Source organism: Elgaria multicarinata, chromosome 3 (genome assembly GCF_023053635.1).
Source record: "Elgaria multicarinata webbii isolate HBS135686 ecotype San Diego chromosome 3, rElgMul1.1.pri, whole genome shotgun sequence".
Taxonomy (NCBI): Eukaryota; Metazoa; Chordata; class Lepidosauria; order Squamata; family Anguidae; genus Elgaria; species Elgaria multicarinata.
In genome coordinates, this window is record NC_086173.1 from 18,260,581 (window position 1) to 18,285,895 (window position 25,315).

The window sequence follows — 25,315 nt, forward strand, 5'->3', positions numbered from 1 at the left end:
CTACCTAGGGAGGTTGTGGGCTCTCCCACACTAGAGGCCTTCAAGAGGCAGCTGGACAACCATCTGTCAGGGATGCTTTAGGGTGGATTCCTGCATTGAGCAGGGGGATGGACTCGATGGCCTTGTAGGCCCCTTCCAACTCTGGTATTCTATGATTCTATGATTCTATGATAAGTATTTGAAGAGTGCTATCATGTCTCCCCTCCATCTTCTCTTCTCCAGGCTAAACATGCCCAGTTATTTCAGTCTCTCTTCATAGGGCTTTGTTTCCAGACCCCTGATCATCCTGGTTGCCCTCCTCTGAACACGCTCCAGCTTGTCTGCGTCCTTCTTGAATTGTGGAGCCCAGAACTGGACGCAAAACATACGCTGCAATAAATCTGTTCGTCTACAAAGAATCACAAGTCTCCTTGCTATTCTTGCTGTGACAGAATAATATGGCTACCCCTCTGGAGATACTATTTCCATTCTCCTCACCCAAAGAGCCCCTCCTGACTGTAGGCCCTGATTCTTCAGTGCCTCTGCTCCATCAGCCCCATCTTGCCTCAGGTCCTGGCTCCTTTGCCCATTTCCCCAGGCCTTCTTTGCCATCACTTCCTCTTCTCCTTCCCCTCTCAGTCTGTTGCCCACTCTAGTCCCACCTTGCTCCTGGGCGCCTTGCTCCTTCCTTTCACCCATTATGTACATTCCAATCAGCTTTTAGAAGCTCCTTTGAGAGCACAAGAAATAAAGGAAGCTCCCATATCCAGTGCTAGATTTTTAATTAGAGTGGTAGTACCAGATTATCTGGGAACACATGCACTCCTCAAGGACTCTTGTCCCCAGGTTTCACTCAAAAAAGTGTCAGAATCACACACTTGTAGCAATGCAACTTGGCTTCCTGCTTAAAGGCTGGCACTATCCACCAGTTACTCCCCAGGACCACCATCGCCACAAAGGAAGCCGCACAGACAGGTAACTGTATTAGAAGCAAAGGCCTGGTGCACCACAGGAAGATCAAAGAGAAGGTGCCAGTGCCGAGCATTTTTATACAGAAGTCTCTAAGAGCTCCATCAGATGAACATTTTATTACACGCTTCTTACTGAGCACTCACAGAATTTTGCGGATCCCTCTCACAACATCATCTGCCTCCTGCGCACCTCCCACCCCTTCTAGCCTTCTTTGCGCGACAAATCCCAGTAAATCTTAGTTATTTTTAAAGATAGAAGTTGCCACTATCTCCTGCTGTGTGCAGGAGAAGCAGCGCGATCAAAACAGCCCACTGAATGGCCAACGACGGGCAAGTTGTTTGCTTCCTCTTTCAAAAGAGGAAGTAATGAGGGACAAACGCACCGTTGGAGAAGCAATGGTAAGCAAACGCGATTTCCCCTGATGTGATGAGTCAAAATAATGCGCACACCAAAAAATGGATTGAACCAATGTGTTTCAGTCTGAAAAGCCATTTTTTCGAGAGCAAAAATTGTGCAGCTACGTGACACTTGCTAGACATAGCAGCCTGAAATTCAGCTATGAAACTGAATTTAAGACAGTTATGCTTGATTCAATAAAATTTCCATGCACCTTGGATCTTTTGAAAAGTGCCAACGGAGCAAACCATTGTAGCTGACTCAAGCAAATGAGCCAAGTTGCATGTAGAAAGCAAATTAAGAGCTGTCTGTGGTGAAGAAAAGGAAATTTGCACAGCTGGTTTTGAAGGGGGACAATGTACATTAGCTGTACTTCTGTTTCCCTGCAGCCCACACATTCTTTGGATATCACATTGCGTTGGTTTCCTGACAATCCCTGCTCATCCTTGGCAGAGTCAAGTGCAGGACCATCATGGACTGTTCAGTCAAGGCCTCAAGAAAATGCACTTGCTTCCCTAGGTAAACACTTTGTTCTGCACCCAGAACTTTCTAGTTTAGTGCACAGAGACAGGAGCCTGGGAAACTGCTCTCTAAACTTGCTCTAGGAAAGGACCTTTTGCACGTGGTTCAGAGGCACTCTCCCCTCCAATCATGGACACTTCCCAATAATCTGTGTTAGTTACAGCAGTTTGTAGATCTGGATGTCAATTTCTATATTTCTAAAGTCCATATTAAGCCAGGGGATCAATTCTAGATATAGCAGTGATATGACCACATACACTTTGCAGGGCCGGGGGATATATATTTGTTCTACCATTTGGGTATCTCCCTTAGAACCGAAATTGATTGGGAATGCACGAGTAAGAGGACAGGCTAACATTGCAATCCTATCCATGCTTATCTGTGAGTAAGCCCCATTAAGCTCTATGGGATTTTCTTCTGACTGAGAGGACATGGTGCTGTAAGACATTTTGCCTCTAGACTTTGAGCTGCGCTTCCCAAGGCTAGCCTCAGGTTGAACCAGCAGGCCTGTGGACAAGGCATTGGTCTCCAGATCCTCACATCATCAACATTCCTACTTAGAGGAGTGAACTACAGGGCATAATTATCTTGGCCTGGGAAGTCAGGTGACACAAAAAGACCAATCTGGTGTCACTGGCTAATACAGTTCCCGAGTCTGGGTGTCTTCCCTCCTCTGGGCAATTTATTCCTGAGGGAGTTTCTCTAGGGCCTTGACTGACTGAGGTTGTGGCTGTAATCCTTAGGCTATTTACTTAGGAGTACAATTACTTCTGAGTAAACATGCATGAGACTGTACTGGTCTGAGTAGCATCTAACACAGCTGAACTGTATAAGTCACCCAAGTGTTGGCTGGCAGTATTTGGGTGGGGGGGGTGGGGGGGTGGGGGCTAAGCAAGCAGGACATGGTCAGAGGCAGCTAGGGTGACCTTATGAAAAGGAGGACAGGGCTCCTGTATCTTTAACAGTTGCACAGAAAAGGGAATTTCAGCAGCTGTCATTTGTATATATGGAGAACCTGGTGAAATTCCCTCTTCATCACACCAGTTAAAGCTGCAGGTGCCCTGCCCTCTTTTACATCTGGTCACTCTAGTATAGCTCCTGCACTTTAACTGTTGTGATGAAGAGGGAATTTCACCAGGTTCTGTGTATATACAAATGACAACGGCTGAAATTCCCTTTTCTATGCAACTGTTAAAGATACAGGAACCCTGTACTCCTTTTCATCTGGTCACCCTAGAGAAAGCCTTACCCAACCTGGTGCCCTCCAGATGTGTTGGACTGCAAATCCCATAATTCCCAGACAGCATAATTGAGCTCATTCCTAAGGCTGGGGGGACCACCTGTCTTATTTTACAGAGGTCCATCCTCTGTTTAAAAGGATGGCAGGAGACTCTGGTCTGTTTTGAAGGAGTCCTCTGTTTGAAGGCCTGTCCAGTCCAAGTCTGGTTTAAAGATAAATAATCATCAGAAGGAAGAGCTGGACTCTTGACACTGCCCATCGCCAGCACATGGACAGCAGACTGAGCGGGGCAGACAGGACACCTGGTGACAGTCTTCCACATTATGGTAAGATGTACTGTATTTCTTTTTAAAATATAATGTTTATTTCTAAATTTGCATCTATACATAAAAATTAGCATATGCAAATTTTATGCAAATTGACACCTTCTCTTTGGGTGATGCATGTCCTCCCCTTCTTACACAAGGGAAGTAGCAGCAGCAGAATACGAGTCATTCTGTGCAGAAAAATGATAGCAGGGAGTGGGTAGTATTGATCCATTCATATTTTGAATATCATGTACTGCGGCTCAGGCTAAGCCCTACCACTGGGTCCATATATATTTATAGGTTTTGCTTAGGCCAAGCCCTGGTCAGAGCTCACTGATAAAATACATGTGCCACAGCATTGTCAAGGGCCATGAGTTCAGAGCCCCTGCACCGGCAGTTCCAGTGGCTGCGCCAGGAAAGATTTATGAGAGCATTGGAACATGATGAACTATTGGTTTGGCTCGCTGCAAAGATGGCTACTTAGGCAGAACTCAGGAGTCCTGCCTGCTGCCGCCACAACCTGGCAGCCGCCACAGCGTCCAAAAGATGACAGTATTAGTGATTCAGCAAGCGCCATCGGGCCTCAGGGTAGCCTACAGCGAGGTTAAACAGAACCAAAGTCTTTTTTCTGGGTCAGGTGCGGCCACCACCCTTCATCTGTCTCCCAAACTGCAAGCCCTTGTGATGCTCACACAGAGATTATAAATTCCGTCCTCCATGTAAACCTGTGATATTCCCTCTTTACAATCAGCTAAGAGCTCTTGACCTTAATATCTAACATCACACATCACGGACACACATGTTCAATAGCAGCCCCACAATTATGACATTCTGTCACAATTGTGTCACTATTGTCACAATTATGTCACAGATTAATTTCTAAACAGAGAGGTGCCAGGGCTCAAATTTGCCCTCAAAGTCACGATTTGGTGGGAGTGCAGAAAAGTAACAAAATGTAGTTTGGGGCATAGCGTCCCGCTTCCTGAGAGTCTCAGCCTTCATTACAAAAGAAAACAAGTTTCTAGCCCTTATGGTTACAAAGTGTGTAGTTTCCAGAGTTCTGTCAGGGGCTTCAGTGCCCCATATACGTCCAAGCTGCCTATAACTTGCAGGAGTAAAATATATTATGCAAAATAAGAAAAATAATAGAGATTTGCTCAATGTAAATAATAGCATACAAAAAACGTGCCTAGTTTTTGTGATGGAGAATGTGGGTTATCTTGCTATAGCAAGGATGGGAAATGTTGTTGGACTACAACCCCATGAAGCCCTAGTTAGCACAGCCAATAGTGAAGGATGATGGGAGTTGCAGTCCAATAGCATCTGAAATGCCACATGCCTCCTGTCTCTGTACTACAGGATATTTATTTATTTATCTTTCCACGCAGCATACACATAGCCCAGATAGTAGTCAGATCCTCGTATCTGGAATCCTTCCACACTGGATAAGAATGGCTGCAGCTACTGAGTGGAATGTACCTTCCACATACATAAAACTCTCTCATCGTTTATATTCGCCTGTGCTCTAGCACTAAAAGCAGGATCTGGGGTTTGTTCTCAAATGCTGTGCAATCCAGGCTCCTGCCAACATTGGGTTGGCGGCATTTGCTTTCAAAAAATACTGGCTCCTTTGGCAGAGTTAGCGCAGGCCTGACAGGAGCTATGAAAGAATCTGAAGGATAGAGATGGAGTCAGGACAAAATCTAAGCATATTGGGGCTGGAACTGGCAGGATCTTGAGTTTATTGGCTTTGAAAGGCCCCGATACAGGCTACCTGTCTGAACATGGTTCCTCTCCTTGGCTCCTCCCCAAGTCTCCAGTAGCATCCAGGCTAGAAGGTATGACTTGGGGAGGGGTGTGACTTGGGAAAGAGAGTGGGCGGAGCCCATAAAGGGAGCCCAAGCCTCCACAGGCCAGCTAAGGCTCATGGGCTGAAGGTTGCCTATCCATGGTTTAACTGACGAGCCAACTAGCAAAGTCCTGCTTCAACCTGGCCCAACAATTCCCCGATTCCAACCCTGCCAGCACACCTCAATCAGTCTCCTCACCCTCAGCCGGTCCTGTATATTGCAAGGGTTTGATCAGAATTCTGTTTCAGTGGCAGTAGGTTCTCTTCCTCTCTCTCCCTGGCCCTGCCATAAATAATTCAATTCCTACGGACGCTCCTTCGCTGCCTGGAAATTTATTTATTTCATTCCCCTCCCTTTGGTTACACATTAAGTGACTTAGCCCATAAAGAGAAATTACTCAGCAACAACAATAAAAGCTTGGAATTGCTGACCTGGCTGCATCTGGATTGGGGGAAGCCCAAAGCTGGAATCACCGACAACTGAAGTAGCCAAGCAGGCAAAAAAGATTCCCTTGGAATCCTCAGATGAAGAGGAAAAACCAGTGGCGGCGGGGGGCATTGCCAGAGGTTATTGTTTGGGACAGTTTTGTATTCATGGAAGCCTTTTCCAGAGCTTATACCGATGTAGCCAGCTCTGAGGCCGGGCACCTGTTTACACAGGAAGATGCAGCACGGTAGGAGCGTTTTTAATTCATACTGTCACGCATAAAGGGATTTTGAGACATCCTGGGCACAGATTAGGTGAGCAAATAGGAAGACTGAGTTGAAATTGGTCTGCCACAGGGTAGAGGTTAAGGGACAAGACGTTCAGAGGCAAAGGAGCTGGCAGAAAAGGGTGAAGTACACAGTGGGCTAAAGGAGAGGGAAGAGGAAGTAGAGGAGACAGGAAACGAAGCAGCCAATGAAAAGTGATGCCTTTACAATCTCATTCTCCTAACTCAAGAGAGGCCATATGACAGGGTTGTGGAATGAGCGGCCATTCAGATGTTGCTGGACTGCAGTTCCTATCAGCCATAGCCAATGGTGAGGGACGATAGGAGTTCCAGTCCAATAACATTGGGAAGGCCGCACATTCCCCATTCCTGCTGTATGCTGCTGGCAGGGTGTTGAGGAGGAGTCAGGAATGTTGCCCAGGAATCTGGGTGGTTAGAAGGCTGTGGGTTGGTCTGAAAAGCAGATACCTGAGGAAGCTCACTGTGATGGAAGCAAGTGGAGGGAACATGGAGAATATTAAGGTTAGGCAAAGTTTCACAGACGGCAGCCTTCCCCAACAGCCAGATGTGTTGGACTACAGCTCTCATCATCCCAACCAGCACAGCCAATAGGGTGATGGAAGCTGTAGTCCCATTCTTCTGCAGGACACCAGGTTGGAGAAGGCTGACATGGGGCCCTGGGATTAAAACAAACAAAAAAAGGCTGTGTGCTGTTGGTAGGAAGGAAACAGACAGCCATGGCAAGGGAGTTTTGGAGACCATGGGCCAAGAAGGCATAGAATTGCCTGTCTGGATCTTGAGAGGAGTCCCGAGCCTTTAAGAGGCGCACAGAAGGGCATATAGAAGGGCGAATTCTGCCAGGTGTAGCTTCTCCAACTACAGCATTACAGTGACTTGACATCCAGGTGGGCAGTACAGTCAAGAAACAGCAGATAGATGTTGAATATTCATTTAAATTAACCGGTCAATTGTTTGGCTGCAGGCAGTACATGTAAATGCTTTACGTTCTTTATTGTATAATAACTAATAATTATGTGTTATAATAATAGTAAAGATTAACCGCAATCCTGTGAGGTAATTCAGTACGGTGCCCATTTTACTTATGGAGAACAGAGGCAATGGGATAGCATCTTGCCCAGAACAGTGACTTTATGACTGTGGTGGGTTTTGAACCCCAATCTCCGGTTTCCTTAAGCTAACACACCAGACCACAGCACATGGAAGGTAGCATTTTTCCTACAAGGCACATGGAAGGTAGCATTTTTCAAGGGACAGAGCTGGAGAGAAGCACATTGTCTCCACACTTCAAGAAGGACGCAGACAAGCTGGAGCGTGTTCAGAGGAGGGCAACCAGGATGATCAGGGGTCTGGAAACAAAGCCCTATGAAGAGAGACTGAAAGAACTGGGCATGTTTAGCCTGGAGAAGAGAAGATTGAGGGGAGACATGATAGCACTCTTCAAATACTTAAAAGGTTGTCACACAGAGGAGGGCCAGGATCTCTTCTTGATCCTCCCAGAGTGCAGGACACGGAATAATGGGCTGAAGTTACAGGAAGCCTGATGCTGGCTGGACATCAGGATAAACTTCCTGACTGTTAGAGTAGTACAACAATGGAACCAGTTACCTAGGGAAGCTGTGGGCTCTCCCACACTAGAGGCCTTCAAAGAGGCAGCTGGACAAGCATCTGTCGGGGATGCTTTAGTGTGGATTCCTGCATTGAGCAGGGGGTTGGACTCGATGGCCTTACAGGCCCCTTCCAACTCTACTATTCTATGATTCTATGGTAGATGAACCAATCACAGTCGGGGGCATACTCTGAAGCTAAAGGTACAGGAAGAAGGGGACAGTCAGCGGCCCCACGGATGAGGAAACAGGAAGTGACACTGCTCAGCTGAAGGAGCCCACTGTGGTTGTCGTGGTGATAGTGAGCCAGTTTTAATATTCTGCCGCTTAAGGGACCAAACGGCGAAAGGCCAGTCCACACATTCACCACCCAGCATAAAGGGGAAAGGAGCTGCATGAGGGCAGTTGGAGAACAGCCAACAAGGATTTTAGTGGGAAACAAGAGAGACTCTATTCTGGCTCGAGAGGGATGGTTACACTGAATAGGAAGCCCATTTCTGCCTTTTTGGCCCAGGTCCATGGGGGGAAGCGGCTAGGGCACCTTGACGCCCCTTTATGTGGGAAAGGAAACATCAACAGAGGCAGAAGCTGCTGTTCATTAATGCGCTTCAGGGTGTATTTGCATGGGCAGCTCATCAATGCCGGGAACTGAGGGGAGGTTTGCCGACAGCGGGTGTCTCCCTGGCTCACGCACAGGCGAGTTATTAAAACTTAATTGAGCGGATGGGAACAGGGCAGATAATTAAGCTTCCCAATAATGGGAACTGTTAGATTTCAGGAGAGGAGGGTGGAGGTGTGTGTGTGGGGAAGCAGGAGTCCTGGGTCCAATACCCCAGCTCTGAGGCCTGCGGAAGGAGTTGGGAATGGTGGCTTGGATTTATTGGGGACTATACTTCTCAGCAGAGGCCCAGTGCCGGCTAGGGAGGTGAGGAGCGGGGGTGGGGGTGGGGGGAAGCCAGGAGTTCTTGCTAGCTCAGCTGCTGACACTGGGGAAATATTATAGCAACCAGTGGATTCTCATTAAGTTTGGACAAGGCAACGTGTAAAAGAAAGATGATTCCTCTTTTTGTCCTAACCAGTCGCCACCTGTTTATCTGCTGTCTCCTCCTCCTCTTCTGTGGGCTCCTGTCAATCCTGATCCACAGTCCCAGCCTTCAGCCCCAACCCTGGATTAGTCCTCTCCCCCCACCACACCCCACACCCCGCTGGTTCTACTGTATCCCAGACCAAGCCTGGGTCTGCCCCAGCTTTTGAGGGACCAACTTCCCTTCAATGATTTGAAATCTGCTGATAATACCACTGCAGTGTGATGCCGGCTCTTCTGATTGGGGGATTGGGGGAGCATCTGCCACAGTGTCTTCTACCATGTCTGCCCTGTAGACCTATAGAATTCCTGGCTGCCCTATTACTTCACTGAACCACAGCCTCCCCGTTGGGGTGTGGAAGATTGGAAGCCACCTCTCCCAATCGTCTCCCTCAGTCTCATCCATCATCCAGACTCTCAGCCTTAAGCAGGACCAGCACTTCCAATTGGTAGGATAAGAAATAGCCCCCTCCCATTTCTCCAGCAATCTGATAAATTGATCATTCATTCATTCCCTGATCGGAGACAGGCCAGAAAACATACACAAAGGCTAACTGGTCATGATCTTGCCCTCCATCCCGCTGCAAAAATTTGAGCCAGAATCTGCCATAGCCTAGACCTAGCACCTGTTTGGAATAGCACTCATTCTTGGCCCATGTGAGTAGTATAAAAGGTACCCCCGAGCATGTGCAAAGTACTTTTCCGTTTCCCTCACTGAATAGCCACACACAAATTGGAATATACAGTAGACCATGTCAGAGGGAATTACTTTCAGGGAGGTTTGCACCCCAGGACTTCTCTCTTAGAAATTAACAACTGAAAAACCTCTAGGACTGCTCTAGACAACCTGGAGCCCTGAAACCTATCCCAATACACCTGGTCCAGTTATCTTAATTCTCCTTGACACTTGCCTATGGATCTCAACCAGCTCTCTCCCTAACTGCTGCTTGGAGGGGGCCATAACTCAGTGGTAGAGCCCAGGCTTTGCATGAAGGAGGTCCCGGGTTCAATCCCCAACATCTACAGGTAGGGCCAGAAAAATTCCTCCCTGAAACCCTGCAGAGCCCATTGTTGCCAGTCAGTGTCAACAATACTGAGCTAGATGGACCCCTGGTCCAACTCAGTATAAGGCAGCTTCTTGTGTTCTTCTTTGGACAATGTGGCACAATGGCAGAGAGGGGGGTGCCCAGTCGCTATTTTGGTGCTCAAAAGCAGAAGAGAGGGCAAAAGAGCTTCTTACAGGGATGGGAAACGTGTGGTTGTCCAGATTTGTTGGACTGCATCTCCCATCTTCCCTCACTATAGCCTATACTGGCTAGGATTGATGGGAGTAGCAGTCCACCAAAATCTGGAGGGCCACATGTTCACCATCTTTGCCATAGAGAAAGAAGGTACACACACACACACACACACGATGTAATGCACACACAAATATAAAGAGATATGTACTAAATACGGAGACATGGTGGGGCATGTTTACAGAGAGACTAGGTGAGACAAAGGATTCACTGCTATTTAAGGAGGCAAGGAATGGTCAAGCAACGGACAAGATATTTCAGGGCAGAGTGGTGGGGAGGCAGCAAGGAATGCAATGGGTCCACAGCTGGGTGCGATATGGATGAGTGGGTAGCAGCACATCCATATCTGGAGGCAGGGCTGACCAACCTTAGAAGCTGCTTGAGGCCCCAGCAGAGCCAAAGGGCCTCCACATAGCTTTGTGTATGGGTTCTCTGATTGTCCCTTCTACAAAAATGCATGCTGACCACATTGTGGTGCAACCACCTTTCCCACGCTGAGGTCCTTGAGGCCTTGCTACCATCACGCTACTTGTGCCAGGGACTGGGCCTCATGTCCAGATTAGCAGGGTTAGCAGTTACATGGCACGCGTCATTTGGGGACCATGCCTACATGAGGGGCCAGGGGGCCTGACTTCAGGTGCAGAGGGGAGGTTGGAGCAACCTCAATTGAGAAGAGTTGTCTGGTGCAATGGTAGGCATGGGGTGGGCAAAGGGTAGCCACGGAGTTGCCAGGCCTCCAGGAGCTTTTGATCTCAGGGATTGTGTCCGTTGGACCAAGGATGGGGACAGATGGGGGAAAGCTAGAAGTGCCTGGTAGGAGCTTGTAGGTTGTGGAATGGGCAACCAACTCTGCCAATATCTGGCAAGCCTGGTGTGGCACCTAATGGACAAAGTGCCAGTCTCTGTCTCACTTTCTAAAATCCCCATCCTATTTCAGACAGAAAGCTCCTAGCACTAACCATCAAAAGACATTGTGCAATGATTCCGTTGTCTCTTCTTTAATCGTTTTTTTGTTCTGATAAGAAAAAAAAAGATTGAAGAAGCACTGGGAAACACGAGAGGACTACAAATTGAAAATGCTGTCGTCTGGGCTCCCTGTAAAATTTTGTGAACGAAGCAGTGCAATTCCACAATAAAAGCCTCTAGAAGTACCCAGAATGGAGCATAATAAACCCCATTATAAGCAGAAGTTGTAGCTTATTACCTCCTTTCTCTTTCAGTCAAGATCTGCCCCCACTCCTTCTGCAGCCTCACTCCCTTGAAACATCACCACTCCTCCCTTGAAACATCATGGAGACTCTTTCAAGCCAGTATTGTGTGTACAGTTTAGAGCAGTGTTGCCCAACCTGGTGGGAGCTGGAATACAACTCCCAGGAATCTTGACCATTGACCATGTTGGCCAGGGCTGATGGGAATTGAAGTCTGGACAGCACCAGGTTGGGGACTGCTGGGTTAGAGTGTTGATCCCAGATTGTGGAAACCTGAGATTATATCCCTGCTTGTCATGAAGCCCAACTTGGACCAGTTGTACTCTCTCAGCCTAAGCCTACCTCACAGGGTTATTGTAAGAATAAATGGGGTGAGCAGCCCCCCCCCCACACACACCACCCCTGAAGCTCTGTAAAGGAAGGGTGAGAAATAAATAAAGCTCCAGGCCTCCCACAGTCTCAATACACTTTTACATCCTCTCCCAGATGGATGCTAATGGGTTTTAAATCTCGTCAACTTTGATTCAACACTAAACTCCCGCAGCACCCTGACAGTTCCCAATAACAATAAAACATCCTAATTCACCTGGGAATCCACTTGCAGGCCCTGCAGAAATAGATGCCACGAATAATGATTCATTAATAAAAGGGGAATACGAAGGCCCTTTGTTAATAATCCAGGGTTGCATAGTCCAAGGCTTTCTGCAGACCCTATAAAAACACTGACTGCAAACCTAACACTCCAGACCTTCCAAAATGTCCCGCCCTCCACCCCTGCATTTGCTTACAGTGAACCCTTGTCAGCCTTGTTCCTTACACCTCTTCTTCTGTTATCCCCTCAAACTGTCCATTTATATTGTTAACTCTTTGGGGCAGGGACTTTTACTTATAGTAGTCTATAAGGTGCCGTGCACACTGATGACACCCTGTAAATACAATGATGGTGATGATGCCCCTACATTCATGGGGGAATGTGGTCCCAGGGAGCCCTGAAATAAACTGGAACTGAAATATTCCAAAATTTGATGAGCCATCAGATTTTCTACCCATGCTGTGATGTCATGGATGATATCCAGCTGAATCCAGACAAAAAGAGGCAGTCAATTGGCCCAGGAAAGCAAATCCCTGGAGGCGGCCAACATTCTGAAACACCAGAATACCAATAGAGATGTGAACACACAAATACACACACACACACACACAAATCAGTGTTTGATTTTCATCAGGAAGAAGCAATCCTAAAATTAATGCATCTGAATTCAGGATTCCTGAGTGAAATTGGAACAGGGGAGATCAGTGCTACAAAATAATGTAGCAAACACTTAAGAGTTGAATTGTATTGGAACACCTTGCAAAAAGCAGATCTGAGCAGTGCACTGGAGGGAATGTTATTTTGGGAAGAGTGGGATAAAGTTCCCACCCATACTAGGCACATTTCTGTTTCCTAGAAAAATGCTCCATAAAATCCTACATCTTTCCTAAAACTTAACTCTTCCTCTTTCTTTCCCCTCTCCCCCTGTCTTCACTTCTGTTTGCAGCTCCTGCTCATTTGGCACCAAAAGGATCCACCTCAATCCTTGCTGGTTGCCTTCTGGCTGCCTCCCCACCTTGCCCCAAAGCCCACGGCAACTTTTGCAGTGCTCCCTTCAAGAAAATGCCACAAAGTTATCTGAACCATCCAGATATTGGGGGGGGGGGGATGTTCTGTCTTCTCTATTTGGCAGTGCCACTCTGCTGCCATTTACTTTAAGGGTCTTTGATGTCTAGGGAAGAGGCAGTAGGGCTAATTTGCAGGAGACTTGGCTTTGAAGTCAAAGGATGGAGAAAGGATGAGTAACTTACTCCCAGCTGAACATGGCCCTGCTTTCCCAGTGCAGGAACATGCACAAGCTCAGTTCTTATCCATCTCCTGGCCCAGGGATAGGGCACCTGTGGCCCTTCAGATACTGTCCCATCATCCCCAACCATTAGCCACACTGGCTGGGGCTGATGGAGTTGGTGACACAATGTCACCAAACCCAATTACAGGTTCTCCACCCCTGTATTATCCAATTGGAGGTGGTTTCCAACATGGAAACAGAGGAGATCCCATTGTTTCATGAAACACAAAGCATGAAGATCTCTATAAGGGAAAAGCCCTTAAATTATCTGAAACCAGTCTGGCCCAGGATGCTTTGGATGAGAGGAAACTGGAGCCCCAGCAGGCAAAACAACAAGAAGGAGTTGGGAAATTGGAAATCTGGCCCTTCTGAGGAAACGTGGCTGGAGGAGGCCTCCAGAAGTGAGACTCTAGTGATGTTGAGGAGGGGAAGCCAAACCTCTTGAGAACATGTTATGGATGTGTGCAACTCACCCAAGTGTGGTCATGGTGACAATCGTATACCAGAAGGCAGCGGGGATGCTGGTGAAGTTGGTCTTCGCAGTGCCTTTCTCAGCATAGAACATGACGGTGGCAAAGATTATGATGGCCATGGTGAGCGAGAAGAGGAGGAAGCCCAGCTCCGAGGCGCAGCTCTTCAGGGTATAGCCTAGGATCCTCAGCCCCTGTGAGTGGCGCGAGAACTTGAAGATACGGAAGACCCGGAAGACCCTCAGTGTCACGAAGGCTCCACTGACGTTTTCGTTTTCGGGCATCACCAGCCCAATGTAAAAGGGCATGATGGCTACCACATCGATGATGCTCATCACGCTCTTCATGAACTTGAACCGACTCGGTGCAGCAAAGAGCCGCATGAGATATTCAAAGGTGAAGATGAGGACACAGGCGGTGTCCAGGCAGGAGAAAGCTTTGGGGAAACGTTCCCCGCAGGGCTGGTTTCTCCTCTTGCCCGGAGGGGGCTGGCACGGGATGGTCTCCACCACGTTGGCAATGACAGACACGGCAATGAAGAACCCAGTCACATAATAGAAGACCAAAGCTATGGTGCTGGTGTGGGGGTTCTCAAACGCCCTCCAGAGCCGCTGGCGGAATGTGCTGTCTGGCGGCAAGCCAGTGTCAGTGGCTATCTCGGCTTCTTCATCCTCAGCAAGGCGCTCAGCATTCTCCTTCTTGCGGTCGCGGTATTCCTCCAAGCAGCAGTCGCCAATTAGCTCGGGGATGATTCCATAGAATGATAACTCTTCGTCAAATGCCTGTATGCACTCTTGGCGGGGGTAATGGAGTCTGCCCGTACGGTAGAAGTTGAGGACATGACGGAACATCTCTGGGTCACGGTCGAAGAAGTACTCCTTGCTGTCTTCATCATAGAAGAATTCCTTCTCAGAGCTGCCTAGCAGGGTATCTGGGTAACGGTCCAGGGTATTCTTCCAGGTCTGGAAACGTTTCCCACTGACGTTGACCACCAAGATCTCATCGTTGCGGCATTTCTTGTAAACAGGAGGCTTGGGCATAGGCTTCTTGGCCAATGGGAGCCAGCCCACGGCTGCTGCCCGGGCAAAAGGCAGCCATGCTGCCACTCCTGCAGCCATACTGTACAGAGTTAGCCAAGAAGAGAAGCTTTGCTAAAATGTGTCACCATCCAAACTCAAGTAGGCACCAAAGATTGTCCCAGCAAAGACTTTTAATAAAGAGAGATGGTCCAAAGGAAGGGTGCCTGAAAAAATTCTGCTGGCTGTTACTTTGCTCAATTGTGATCAAGAGTCCATGGATCAGAGGGTCCCGGTAGGAGCAGGGCCATCCAGCCTAGTTCTCGGACATCAGCATCCAGGTCTACACCAGCAAAGAAGGGTGTGTTTTTCCCCTCCCCAGGGCAATAATATCCAAGCTCTTTTCATTGGATGTTAACAAGGCTAGATGTAGCTAGAGTTCTCTCAACCAAGCAACGCCCAGCTTTACATTCAAGTTAAAATACCACACTGTCAATACTGTGCTAAATTGTACGAGTTGCGGGCAGAGGTCAAAAGAAGGTAATGCAGATAAGAGTGATGCTCTCCATGGTTTCTCTGGTGCCTGATGAATTAGTCCATGTGGCTCTGTGCAATGTGAGCGAGAGTGGAAACTCCTCTTTGGAAATCTGCAATGTATTGCTGTATTCCTCTGCTGCCGTTCCTCCTCCGATTCTTTCTTCCGGATGGGAAAGGATATGGATGGAGGGAATACAATGGGAGAGGAGAAGAGAAAGGGGGCTCAGTTGATATGGTCACTTACACATCGCTGTGGGGATGGGGTGGGTGGGTGGAGAGAGAGAGAGAGAGGGAGAGAAGAGGAGAGAAAAAGAGAGAGAGGCAAAACGATGAGAGAGAAACAATAGTGTGCAAGTAAGACTTGAATTTTTTAGAGTGAATGCGGCAGTTCTGAAGTTATAAACTAGCCAAGTTTTTAAAACTGGAAACCAGAAATATCGTATTAGTAGCATGGCCTATTAGGGCCAGGCTACATCAACCTGGGATCCAGAACACCTCTGTTTCTGGGAGGAATCAGGTGTGTAGAGGCTGGGCAGGGTGATGGGATCTAAGATTCCTGTGAAGGAGAGCTAAAGATCTATCAGAACAGGGCAGCTTGGAATCAATTCCTAGGTAATTTCCCCCCAGCTAGACTGAGTTCTAGTGAGCTGGGGGTTGGCTGGCTGGTGGAAGCCAGAAGGTTTTGTTTCATACAGAGAGAGGAGTTGAAAGGCACATCTGAGGACCAGTCATAATTTTGTGTCCTAGGTGTGGAGTGCAGAGGGTTTTGCCAAGTAGGACTTTGGCAAAGCCAAAGGGATGCATTTGGTTCGAGGGTGCCTAGGATATGAGAAGGTCTCTTTCTCTGTGGGTAGGAAAGAGACCCGGAGAAATGGGGTGGGAAGGGAAGAGAACACTTGTCAAGAAACACCACCAGGGTCCAAACAAACTTTCCCATTAACCCCAGGTCTCCTAGGTTCCCTGGCCCTTAAAACCCGGGGGGGGGGGGGGCGGAAAGCAAAATGCACCCCTCACAGATTAAAAACAACGTGGATTATAAAGAGAACAACACCCACCCAAAATACCTGGGAAAGCTGGGAAGGGCTGGATGGGAATGAAGAAACGGCCAGGGCAAATCTCTGGGACGGAGGGAGATGGGGCAGACAGGGAAGTTCAGCGCTGGAGAGGGCAAATTTAGGGAAAGAGGCGATCCCTGGCACGGGGGCGATCCCACAGGGTAAAGAGTCCAACCTGAGACAGGGATGCGCAGAGAGGCACCACCCATGCGTGCGTGGGGCGATCTGGGGCAGGGGCTGACCGCGGTGCTCTTACCCCCTGGCTGCTGGGTTTGTCCGGGAAGCCGGCGGCGGCGGCGGAGCGACCGCAACCCCCGGTGTGGGCTAGGGGGTGTCCGGCTAGGGGGCCGGCGGGCTGCCCCCCGTGCGGCGTGGTGGGCGAGCGGGCTCCCGTTGCCCCCGGCGGCGCCGATCCTCATCGCTCCCCTCGGCTCGCCCGTCTGACTGTGCCGCGCTGCCTGCCTGCCTGCCTGCCGGCGCCGTGTGTGTGCGTGCGTGCGTGTGTGTGGATGGGCGCGTGTGTGCGCGAGTGTGCGAGCTGCATTCGGCAGGGCGGGGGCCGAGCGAGCGGTTGGCAGCAGCGAGCGGCTGCATCGCAGGCGGCGGAGGCGCGCACCCCAGGCAGCGCACGGGCCGGCCGGGGAGCAGGAGGGAGAGGGCGGGCGCAGGCGGGTGGCGGGGTACCTCGAGTCGGCGGGAGGAGGGAGAGGCAGACAGGCGCGAAGAGCGGAGCGGGCTGAGCCGGGTGGAGGGATGGACCGACAGGAACGGAGGGCGGCTGCAGAAGAGAGCGATGGAGACACACAGGTCAACAGGAGGGACACAGAAAGGAAACAGGATAGATGGCGAGGAGAATGTGGCGGGTGGACAGGGGAGAGGGAGACCCGGAGCGAGCGAGCGAGCGAGCTGGCCAGAAGAAGGAAGGAAGGGAAACAGAAAGAAAAGATCTCCGCACGCAGAAAGACAAGGATCTATATCGACGGGTAGACCAGAGCTGCGGGAGCTACAGATTTAAAAAAAAACAAAAAAACACGAAAGGGAGGAAGAGAAAGAGAAGCGCTGAGCAGAAGGGTCGAGAGAAATGGACGGACGGAAGGGGAAATAACCGATCAACAGATAGAGCTAAATGGACGGAGAGCGCAGGAAGGGGAGAGAGGAGACGATGGGGGAAAGGGAGGGAAAGACGTGTGCGTGCATGGGGGAGAGAAAGACGCAAGCAGGCGGGCAGAGAAACAGGCTGGAGAACGGTGGTCCTCGGAGATCTGAGGGGCAGAAAAGAGGAGAGGGCCGTTCAAGGACTAGCGGCAGTGAGGAACCCAGGCGTCCTGCCAACGTGCCCATTTTCTTCCCCTTCCCCGCCCCCACCTCCGCGCGCGCCGCTTTTGCAGGAGCCTTCCAGCTTCCCAGTCACACCCTTCAAGCTCTTTCCACTTGCAGGGCTTGAGAACTGGGGATTTCCCTTTGCGCAGCTTAAGCGACTTGCACTCAGCGGCTCTTTTACATTTATGAGCCTCAGCAGGAATTTCAAATTTGGTGCCACTCAGGATTAGAAGAAGAAGAAAAGAGAGGAGGATCAGCAGAGGGGGGTGCGGCGGCGGCGGGAATCGTCACGACACAACGGGAGGGGTGAGCGCCGCTAAACGAGCCAGGGCAGCCGCCCCTCCCGAACAACCTTTTCCGTCCCTCCTGCTCTGCGTCCTTCTGCACTGCACTTGGGAAGTATCCTGGGTTTATAATCTGTGGAGACTCACTTTGGGTACCACTACTTGCAACGCAGCGCCCCTGGTGGATCCCCAGCTCCATTTTCTGCAGTCCAGCATTCCCATTCCGTTACAGTTTAATTTATGTAGATTTAGCATCAGGCAAGTGTTGACACTGTCCCTGAACGGTAAATTACAATCCAGGGACAGCCCCACCATTTGGATGCTGCTGAATATATGTAACACTTGCCGGTGTTGGTGTTGGTGTGGTGGTGGGGGTGTTCCATGGTCACCACTAAAAAGTCTCCCCCCTGCTCCCAGAAAAATAGCATGCCAGAGAGAAAGAAGGCTAGACTGAATCTTTTATGCTAACATGCTAGTTTTCTATATGCAAGTTTTAATTTTCAGATAAGAGCATTCAACTTGTTATCTGCAGTCTAAACTGGTACTATCCCAGGAGGGGGTGTGGTTACTACTTGATCCTACTGAATGTGTAAATTGGCTCACAACCCGAACAAATATATAATCTGAACTAAGAATAACTAATAACAGGAGGAGCAATGTTTTTGTCTCTTTGCTCACTGGTTTCATGGTTATTGTGGTGTTTTTATGATTTTAAGTTTTGCTGCTTTATTGGTTTATGTTTTTAATTGATGTATGTTCCTCTAAGTGCCTTCTGGCAGGAACAGTTACTTGCAAATTCAATCAATCAATAATATATCACCATCAGTGTACATCATGCTTTAAGCTTAAAGGGTAACTAGCAAAGAAGGGAAGTCTGTGCCCCAAGGAGCTTACAATTGAAATAATTCCCATACTGTGGTTCTCTGCACTCACAATCACTAGCATGGATTAGAATGTCCACATCACCTCTAAACGCTCAATGACTGGGATTGCCACCTTTTTCTCCTGGTAAAGCTCTTGTGCCTTTGATGGATGTAAAGCAGGCAAATAAATAAATACATCCCTCTCTCAGAATACTAGAATCTGGGATCATCCCTTGAAGCTGTTTGGTGGAAGGTTCAGGAACACATAAAAAGAAGTCTTTCTTCACACAGTGCATTTAAGCTACAGAATTCACTTCCACAAGATGTGGTGATAGCCACAAATATGGATGGCTTAACAAGGGGGTGGTTTAGGATGAATTCCTTGAAGAGAAGGCTATTAATGACTACTAGTCCTGATGGCCATGTGCTACCTCCAGTATCAGAGGCAGTAAGCCTGTGTACACCAATTGCTGGGGAACATGGGTGAGAGGGTGCTGTTGCACCATGTTCTGCTTGTGGGTCCCTGGTCGACAGCTGGTTGGCCACTGTGTGAACTGAATGCTGGACTAGATGGACCCTTGGTCTTATCCTGCAGGGCTCTTCTTATGTTCTTAGGTGAGTTAATCATAGAATCATAGAATAGCAGAGTTGGAAGGGGTCTACAAGGCCATCTAGTCCAACCCCCTGCTCAATGCAGGAATCCACCCTAAAGCATCCCTGACATTGCTTCCTGGTCACTGCATCTCCATGTTAGGAAAGGTGACCAGGTGAATTGCTGCCTGTTACATTACTTTTAAAGACGTAACAATCCAGGAAGAAGAAGAAAAAGAAAACATGGCAACCCAAATTAAGACTGATATTAGGAAGGTTCTTGCAGCCCTTTGCTATGCTTCGGGTTCTCCGCATGCATCTCTCTGCTGCCCAACAGTGAAATTGCCAGGGAAACCACACTAGTTCCTAAGGGCTGGATTAAAGCAATTCCTTCTTTACCTGAGAAAAGTCTTGCTGGACCATGCCAGCAAAGGCGCAGATAATGGCTTGTTTGGACTTTGGTTTCCTTCAGCAGAGATAAAATGTGAATTGGCGGAAGCAAGGGGAGGATGAGATGGACACTGGATTATGCTGGACAGATCATTGTGCCAGCAGAAATGTAGGAGGAGGAAAAGACAACCGCATTGCCAACCCCAGAAACGAGGAGTTCTGATTTTAAAAGCTAAGGTATGAGGGGCGGGAAAGAGTTGTCAGCAGAATTTGATGCACTGATGGTATGCTTAAGAGAGCAGTTAATAAAATAATAATAACATTAATAAACATGCAAAACGTTGTTATTTAAGTATCTTTTGAGTGTTCAGAATGCTTCACATATGAGTCATCTTTACACTGACCCTGCAAGGTCTGTTAGGTAGATCAATATTATGATCTCAGCACTTAAGCCAGGAGAATTAGTGGCTTACCTAAGGTTACCCAGGGAGTTTGTGGCTGAATGGTGGTAGGATCTGAATTGGGCACTGCCAGGATTACGCTCTTAAGACACTATGCTGCATCACCTTGCTTGAACACCCGCCGAGGGTAGAGAGCATGACCAGGCACTGTCTGTATCTCTGTTGAAGCATTCTGAACGTGAAAGGAGTGAGGAGGGAAAGGTGCATACATGCAACTTAAAAGCACAGCTGTTTAACACATAGGAGGTATGGCCAAATTACAGTGCATAGTATATAGCACATAAGTAATCCAGGTAATGGCATCTGTGAACAGAAACTTAACAAAACTAGATTTGTTTTTTTAAAAAGTAGACATCTATGCTCATGCAGTGAAGACTCTTAGCTTTCCCCTCACAGTAAAAGCCCTAAACAACTTGGGACCAGGATACCTGAGAGAGCGCCTTCTCCCTTACCAACCTGCCCGGTCACTGAGGTCATCCGAGGGCCTGCTCCTGGTGGTTCCACATAGATCCATCCTCCGATTGGACTCCACCAGGGGAAGAGCCTTCAGCGTGGTGGCTCCCCTCCTGTGGAATTCCCTGCCTCTGGAGGTCAGGCAGGCGCCAACCTTGTACTCCTTTCGGCACCTCCTGAAAACATCTTTATTCCAAGAAGCTTTTCTTTAACATGCAGCCTTGGATTTCTGTTTTTGATTCTTTTTAAATTTTGTTTTAACTGTTTTATTCTGGGTTTTTTTTTTTTTCATTTTACCTTGTACACTGCTCCGAAATTTTTCAATGGGAAGCGGTATATAAATATTCTAAATAAATAAATAAATAAATAAATGTCAGAGAATCGCCATTTAGAATGTATTCAGGGTGATAGGTTGCTTACACCATGGATTTTAGGGACATTCCTCAAGTACATTCCCCCCCCCCTCCCGCTGAGGACCAGTTTAAACAACTAGCATAATGAAGTGGCCAAACTTGTCCTGGAGTGTACTACCTCTGAAGGGTATGCGTGTGCATGCTTGAATGCTGCCTAGCATGACCAGATACAAAAGAGGGCAGGGCTCCTGCAGCTTTAACTGTTATGATGAAGAGGGAATTTTGCCATGTGCTGCATGCATACAAATTGCACCTGCTGAAATTCCCTTTTCTATACAACTGTTAAAGATACAGGAGCCCTGTCCTCCTTTCCATATGGTCACTCTACTATTGGACTAGATGGACAAATCAACTGATTTGGGTAAAAGGAACCCCCACCCCCCGTGTTCCTCTCTGCTCTCCATTTCCAGAGGGTAGCCATGTTCATCAATTGCAGCAAAGCAACGAAGAGTCTTGTGGCAACTTAAAGACTAACAAAGTAATTCTGTCGCAAGCGATCACGGGCTATAGTCCATGATAGCTTATGCCAGAATGAATTTGTTACGTCTTTAAGTTGCCACTTCACTCTGTGTTGCTGTTGCTGCTAGCTATGTGATTTGTGTAAATTGACCAAAGACTGAGACTTTGTGCCTTTAAATAGCTGCATGACAGCCAGAAATCAACAGGTACAGCTTTTTCTTGGCATGGAAAAATCCATTACCTGTTGGTTTCTGCCTATTACACAGCTGTTAAAGGCACAGAAACTCTGTCCATTAAAAAAAAAAAAAGTGGCAGCCTTAGTCCTCCAGTACTAAAGATTCCATTATAGGGTTGCCAACTGACTTGGAAAAGACAACCTGCTGCCGGCTTTTAAGCCCTTAACAACAGTTTGATCTGCAGAAATTTGCATATGAAGTGTTACATGCTCAGAAATAGACAACATCACTAATGTCTGCCTGCATACCATCAAGCTGCTGTTAGACACATGGGAGCAGGGACTGCATAAAAAGTTGGTAACTGTAATCCTACATCTACATTGTAAGAACATAAGAAAAGCCCTGCTGGATGAGGCCAAGGGTCCATATTTTCCAGCACTCTGTTCACACAGTGGCCAACCAGCTGCTTACGGGAAACCCACAAGCAGGACATGAATGCAGCAGCACCCACCTGCCCATGTAACCCAGCAATCCCTCCTGCTGGGGAGGCAGAAATGGTGCAACTAGGGCTGGACCTCAGGGCCAGCCCTGAGGTCCAGCATGCTGCCTCTGATACTGGAGGTGGCACATAACCATCAGTACTAGTAGCCATTGATAGCCTTCTCCTCCACGAATTTGTCGAACCTCCTTTTAAAGCCGTCCAAATTTTTAGCCATCACTATGTCTTGTGGCAGTGTATTCCATAATTTGACTGTGCGCTGTATGAAGAAGTCCTTTTGTCCTGAACCTCCCAACCATTCAGCTTTATGGGTTCAACATCTAAGGTGCTCCTCACACTCTCCCGGATGAGGCCCTCCTGGTGCCAACATTGTTATCTTTTCGGCGCCAGGTTAAGACTTTCCTTTTCTCCCAGGCATTTAACAGCATATGTTGAGTTTTAACTGACTCCAAAATGAGCTTTGGCCTGGCTGAGTGTTTTAAAGTTGTTTTTAAATGTTTGCTGTTTTTATGCTTCTTCTTTTTTAAATGTAAATTGATTTTTCATGTTCATGCATAATTTTGTACACCTCTATCATGTCTCCCCTTAGTCTCCTTTTTTCCAATCTAAACAATCCCAGCTGTGCAGCCTTCCCTCAAAAGGGAGTTACTCCAGACGCTTGATAATTTTTGTTGCACTTTTTTTTTTTGTGCACTTTTTCCAATTCTGCAGAGCCAAAACAGCAGCAGGGCCACAAGTTGCCCAGCCCTGATATAAACGACCAAAAAGAGGAAGGAAGAGACGGTCCAAAAGAACTGAAACCCTCAAAGGTGAAAAACCCCTAGGGACAACAGTGGACTTAAGTATTTAAGTAAAGTACAAAATTAGAACCGTTTTATAATATACAAAGACCCAATGTGCAGGATTGTTAAGAATAATTGCAATACAAACAAAGTCACAAGATGTCCACATGAAAAACCCTGGTTACTCTGATTCCTGCCAGCTAACAAAGAGATCTGGAATGTATCCGCTTAATTCAATGAAGACCAAGCTTCATGATGGCTGATGGTTAGCCAGTCCTTGAACCCATTTCCAGCTTTCCACAAAATCTTCATCGAGAGCCAAGTTATAGGTGGACCTCTGTAGTCTATGTAAGCCTATACTAGGGTTGCCATCTCAGTTGGGGCCAGGGACAGAGAGAGACTTGGGAGTGGGGGGAGATTCTCAGCAAGGATGCATTTAGGAGTACATGGCTACATGATAAAACAAATACATTTAACAACTGCGATAACAATCCTGTCGTTCCTCAGTGCCGGTAATGGTATCTTTTAAGCCGGCAGCCAAAACGTAAGGCTTCCATGAGGAGCTATCAGTAATTTAAAAGCTTTTCACAAACTTGGAAGCACCAATACACCATGATCCTCATTTTAGCTGGGATGGGTGAGGTTTGGTTCTGAAGAAACTATTTTATTGAGGTTTTTCACCTTTGGGGGCTTCAGGAGCCTAATATATGGGATTATTTTGCCTCAGGCAAAATCTCCAGGGGGGAACCTAGCTAGCAGGAAGAAACACTTTCACTCTTCTGGGGATTTGGAGTGAGCGTTGTGCCTTTGTTTCCTAATAGGGAATGCCAGAATTCCCCCCTCCTCTTTCCCCTGAAGCACCCTTATTAAGCCCCAGGCACAGCCTGGAAACATGTTTAGGCCATATCAAACCATCTTTCCTCGAAAGGTTGCCATCATTTTATTAGCCCACAATACTTCTCCAATAATCCTCAAGCCGTCTATAGGATTGCCACCTTCCTTTCTGCCTTTCCAGGTTATTTGCTTTTTAGCAGGCAAAGCTTTTCTCACCATGGAGATGAAAACACAGTTCACATGTCATACTGCAGTTCTTGGGTTGTTTAACCCAGGAATTGCTGCGTTCCACACACTCATCATTTCCACTTTCAATGAACAACAAACCATTGTTGAGTTAACTCTGGGCTGTTTAGCCCATAAACAACCGGGTTCACACGTCATGAAACAACCCAGGAACGGGATGTTTCTGGGTTGTTAATTGAAAGTAGAAATGAGTTTGTGGGAGGCATGAGGAAAGGGTTCACTTGCTTAATTTCTGCATATCAGGCTGTTGATCAAAGTACAGGAGCAGAGGTATTAAAAACATGCTTCCTAGCTGCCCTCCGTCAGCAACTGCTACAATCACTGTAGCCCTTCTGCCTGTCCTGAAAATGACGGATCACTTCAATTCTGTCTGCTAAACCAAAATCCAGATCTGGATCTATTGGCAGTTCTCTGGGTGATTTACAGTAGATCAGCAAGGATTTCTAACTCCCAGTTATTTAACAATAGCAACAACAAAATGACTCCAGGACTGGATTTGGGTGTGGAAGGAATGTGAGCTCTGCCTAGTTCTGGTATTTGAAACGAATGGACCCAGAATTCTTTAATTCTAAGTCTATTGCACCAGGCTCTTGTTGGTAGTTCTCAGGCTCTTCTAAAACAAACAAGCACCCACACAAGCCTGAAGTCTGCCAACCCTTAATTTAGACATAACCATCTAAATTTCAACTCTACCTAGAAACCATGAGAGCTATGAAGGATGTGCTTTGGTGTGCGTGTGCCAAAGCCATCACTGCTCTGCAATAATATAGCTTTGCACTAAATCACCACCTGTAACTTCATCACATCCTCCATTGCACCAAACAAATATGCTGGGTTTACCACCTTTCTTCCCGAGAAAGCTTCTGTGCCTTTAGACAGCAGCTTGACACATATAAACTAAGCAGGTGACACTTTCCTGGCACAGACGTAACCTGATAATGGGGAAACTTTACTTTGTGTATGTCAGGCTGCTGTTAAAGCAACAGATGGCAACCCTCAGAAAACACACATACAAGAATGATTCAGCAGTTATGCGCCTTTAACAATTTCATTGTACAGTGCACTATTAGACAAACTACACATGTGGAAGTAAGGCTGTTTCTGCTGCTTCAGAACTACAACATCCATCATGCAGCATGACAACAAGCAAAACCACAACAAGCAAACACACTGAACAACTGAGAAAGAGGCAGCTAACTGGAGTGGGCGTTGAATTTTGATTCGGTCAACGGATTTGCCGCGGAAATCCATTCTTGGAGGTTTGGAAAACAGAACTGGCAAAATAATTCTTCTTGTAGGTTTTGCTCATACTGCACAGCAGGCCAATGAGTAGTGGCCCAAGCCAGATCATTGCCAGTCCTCCCGTATTAAAGCCACTAGCTCCCATTTGTT

The 25,315-nt window shown here is 47.7% G+C and overlaps 2 protein-coding genes across 2 annotated transcripts in view; both read right to left on the reverse strand.

The window, feature by feature from the left end:
* Positions 1-15,306, reverse strand: part of KCND1 (potassium voltage-gated channel subfamily D member 1) — a 58,707-nt gene extending 43,401 nt beyond the window's left edge. Inside the window, exon 1 of the mRNA XM_063119500.1 lies at positions 13,548-15,306. Within this exon, the coding sequence (XP_062975570.1) occupies positions 13,548-14,662 (1,115 nt within the window). The 5' untranslated portion in view covers positions 14,663-15,306. The remainder of the gene's footprint in view (positions 1-13,547) is intronic.
* A 2,199-nt stretch (positions 15,307-17,505) lies between these two features.
* Positions 17,506-25,315, reverse strand: part of GRIPAP1 (GRIP1 associated protein 1) — a 92,072-nt gene continuing 84,262 nt past the window's right edge. Inside the window, exon 27 of the transcript XR_010025169.1 lies at positions 17,506-17,517. The gene's annotated coding sequence lies outside the window, so the exon portion shown is untranslated. The remainder of the gene's footprint in view (positions 17,518-25,315) is intronic.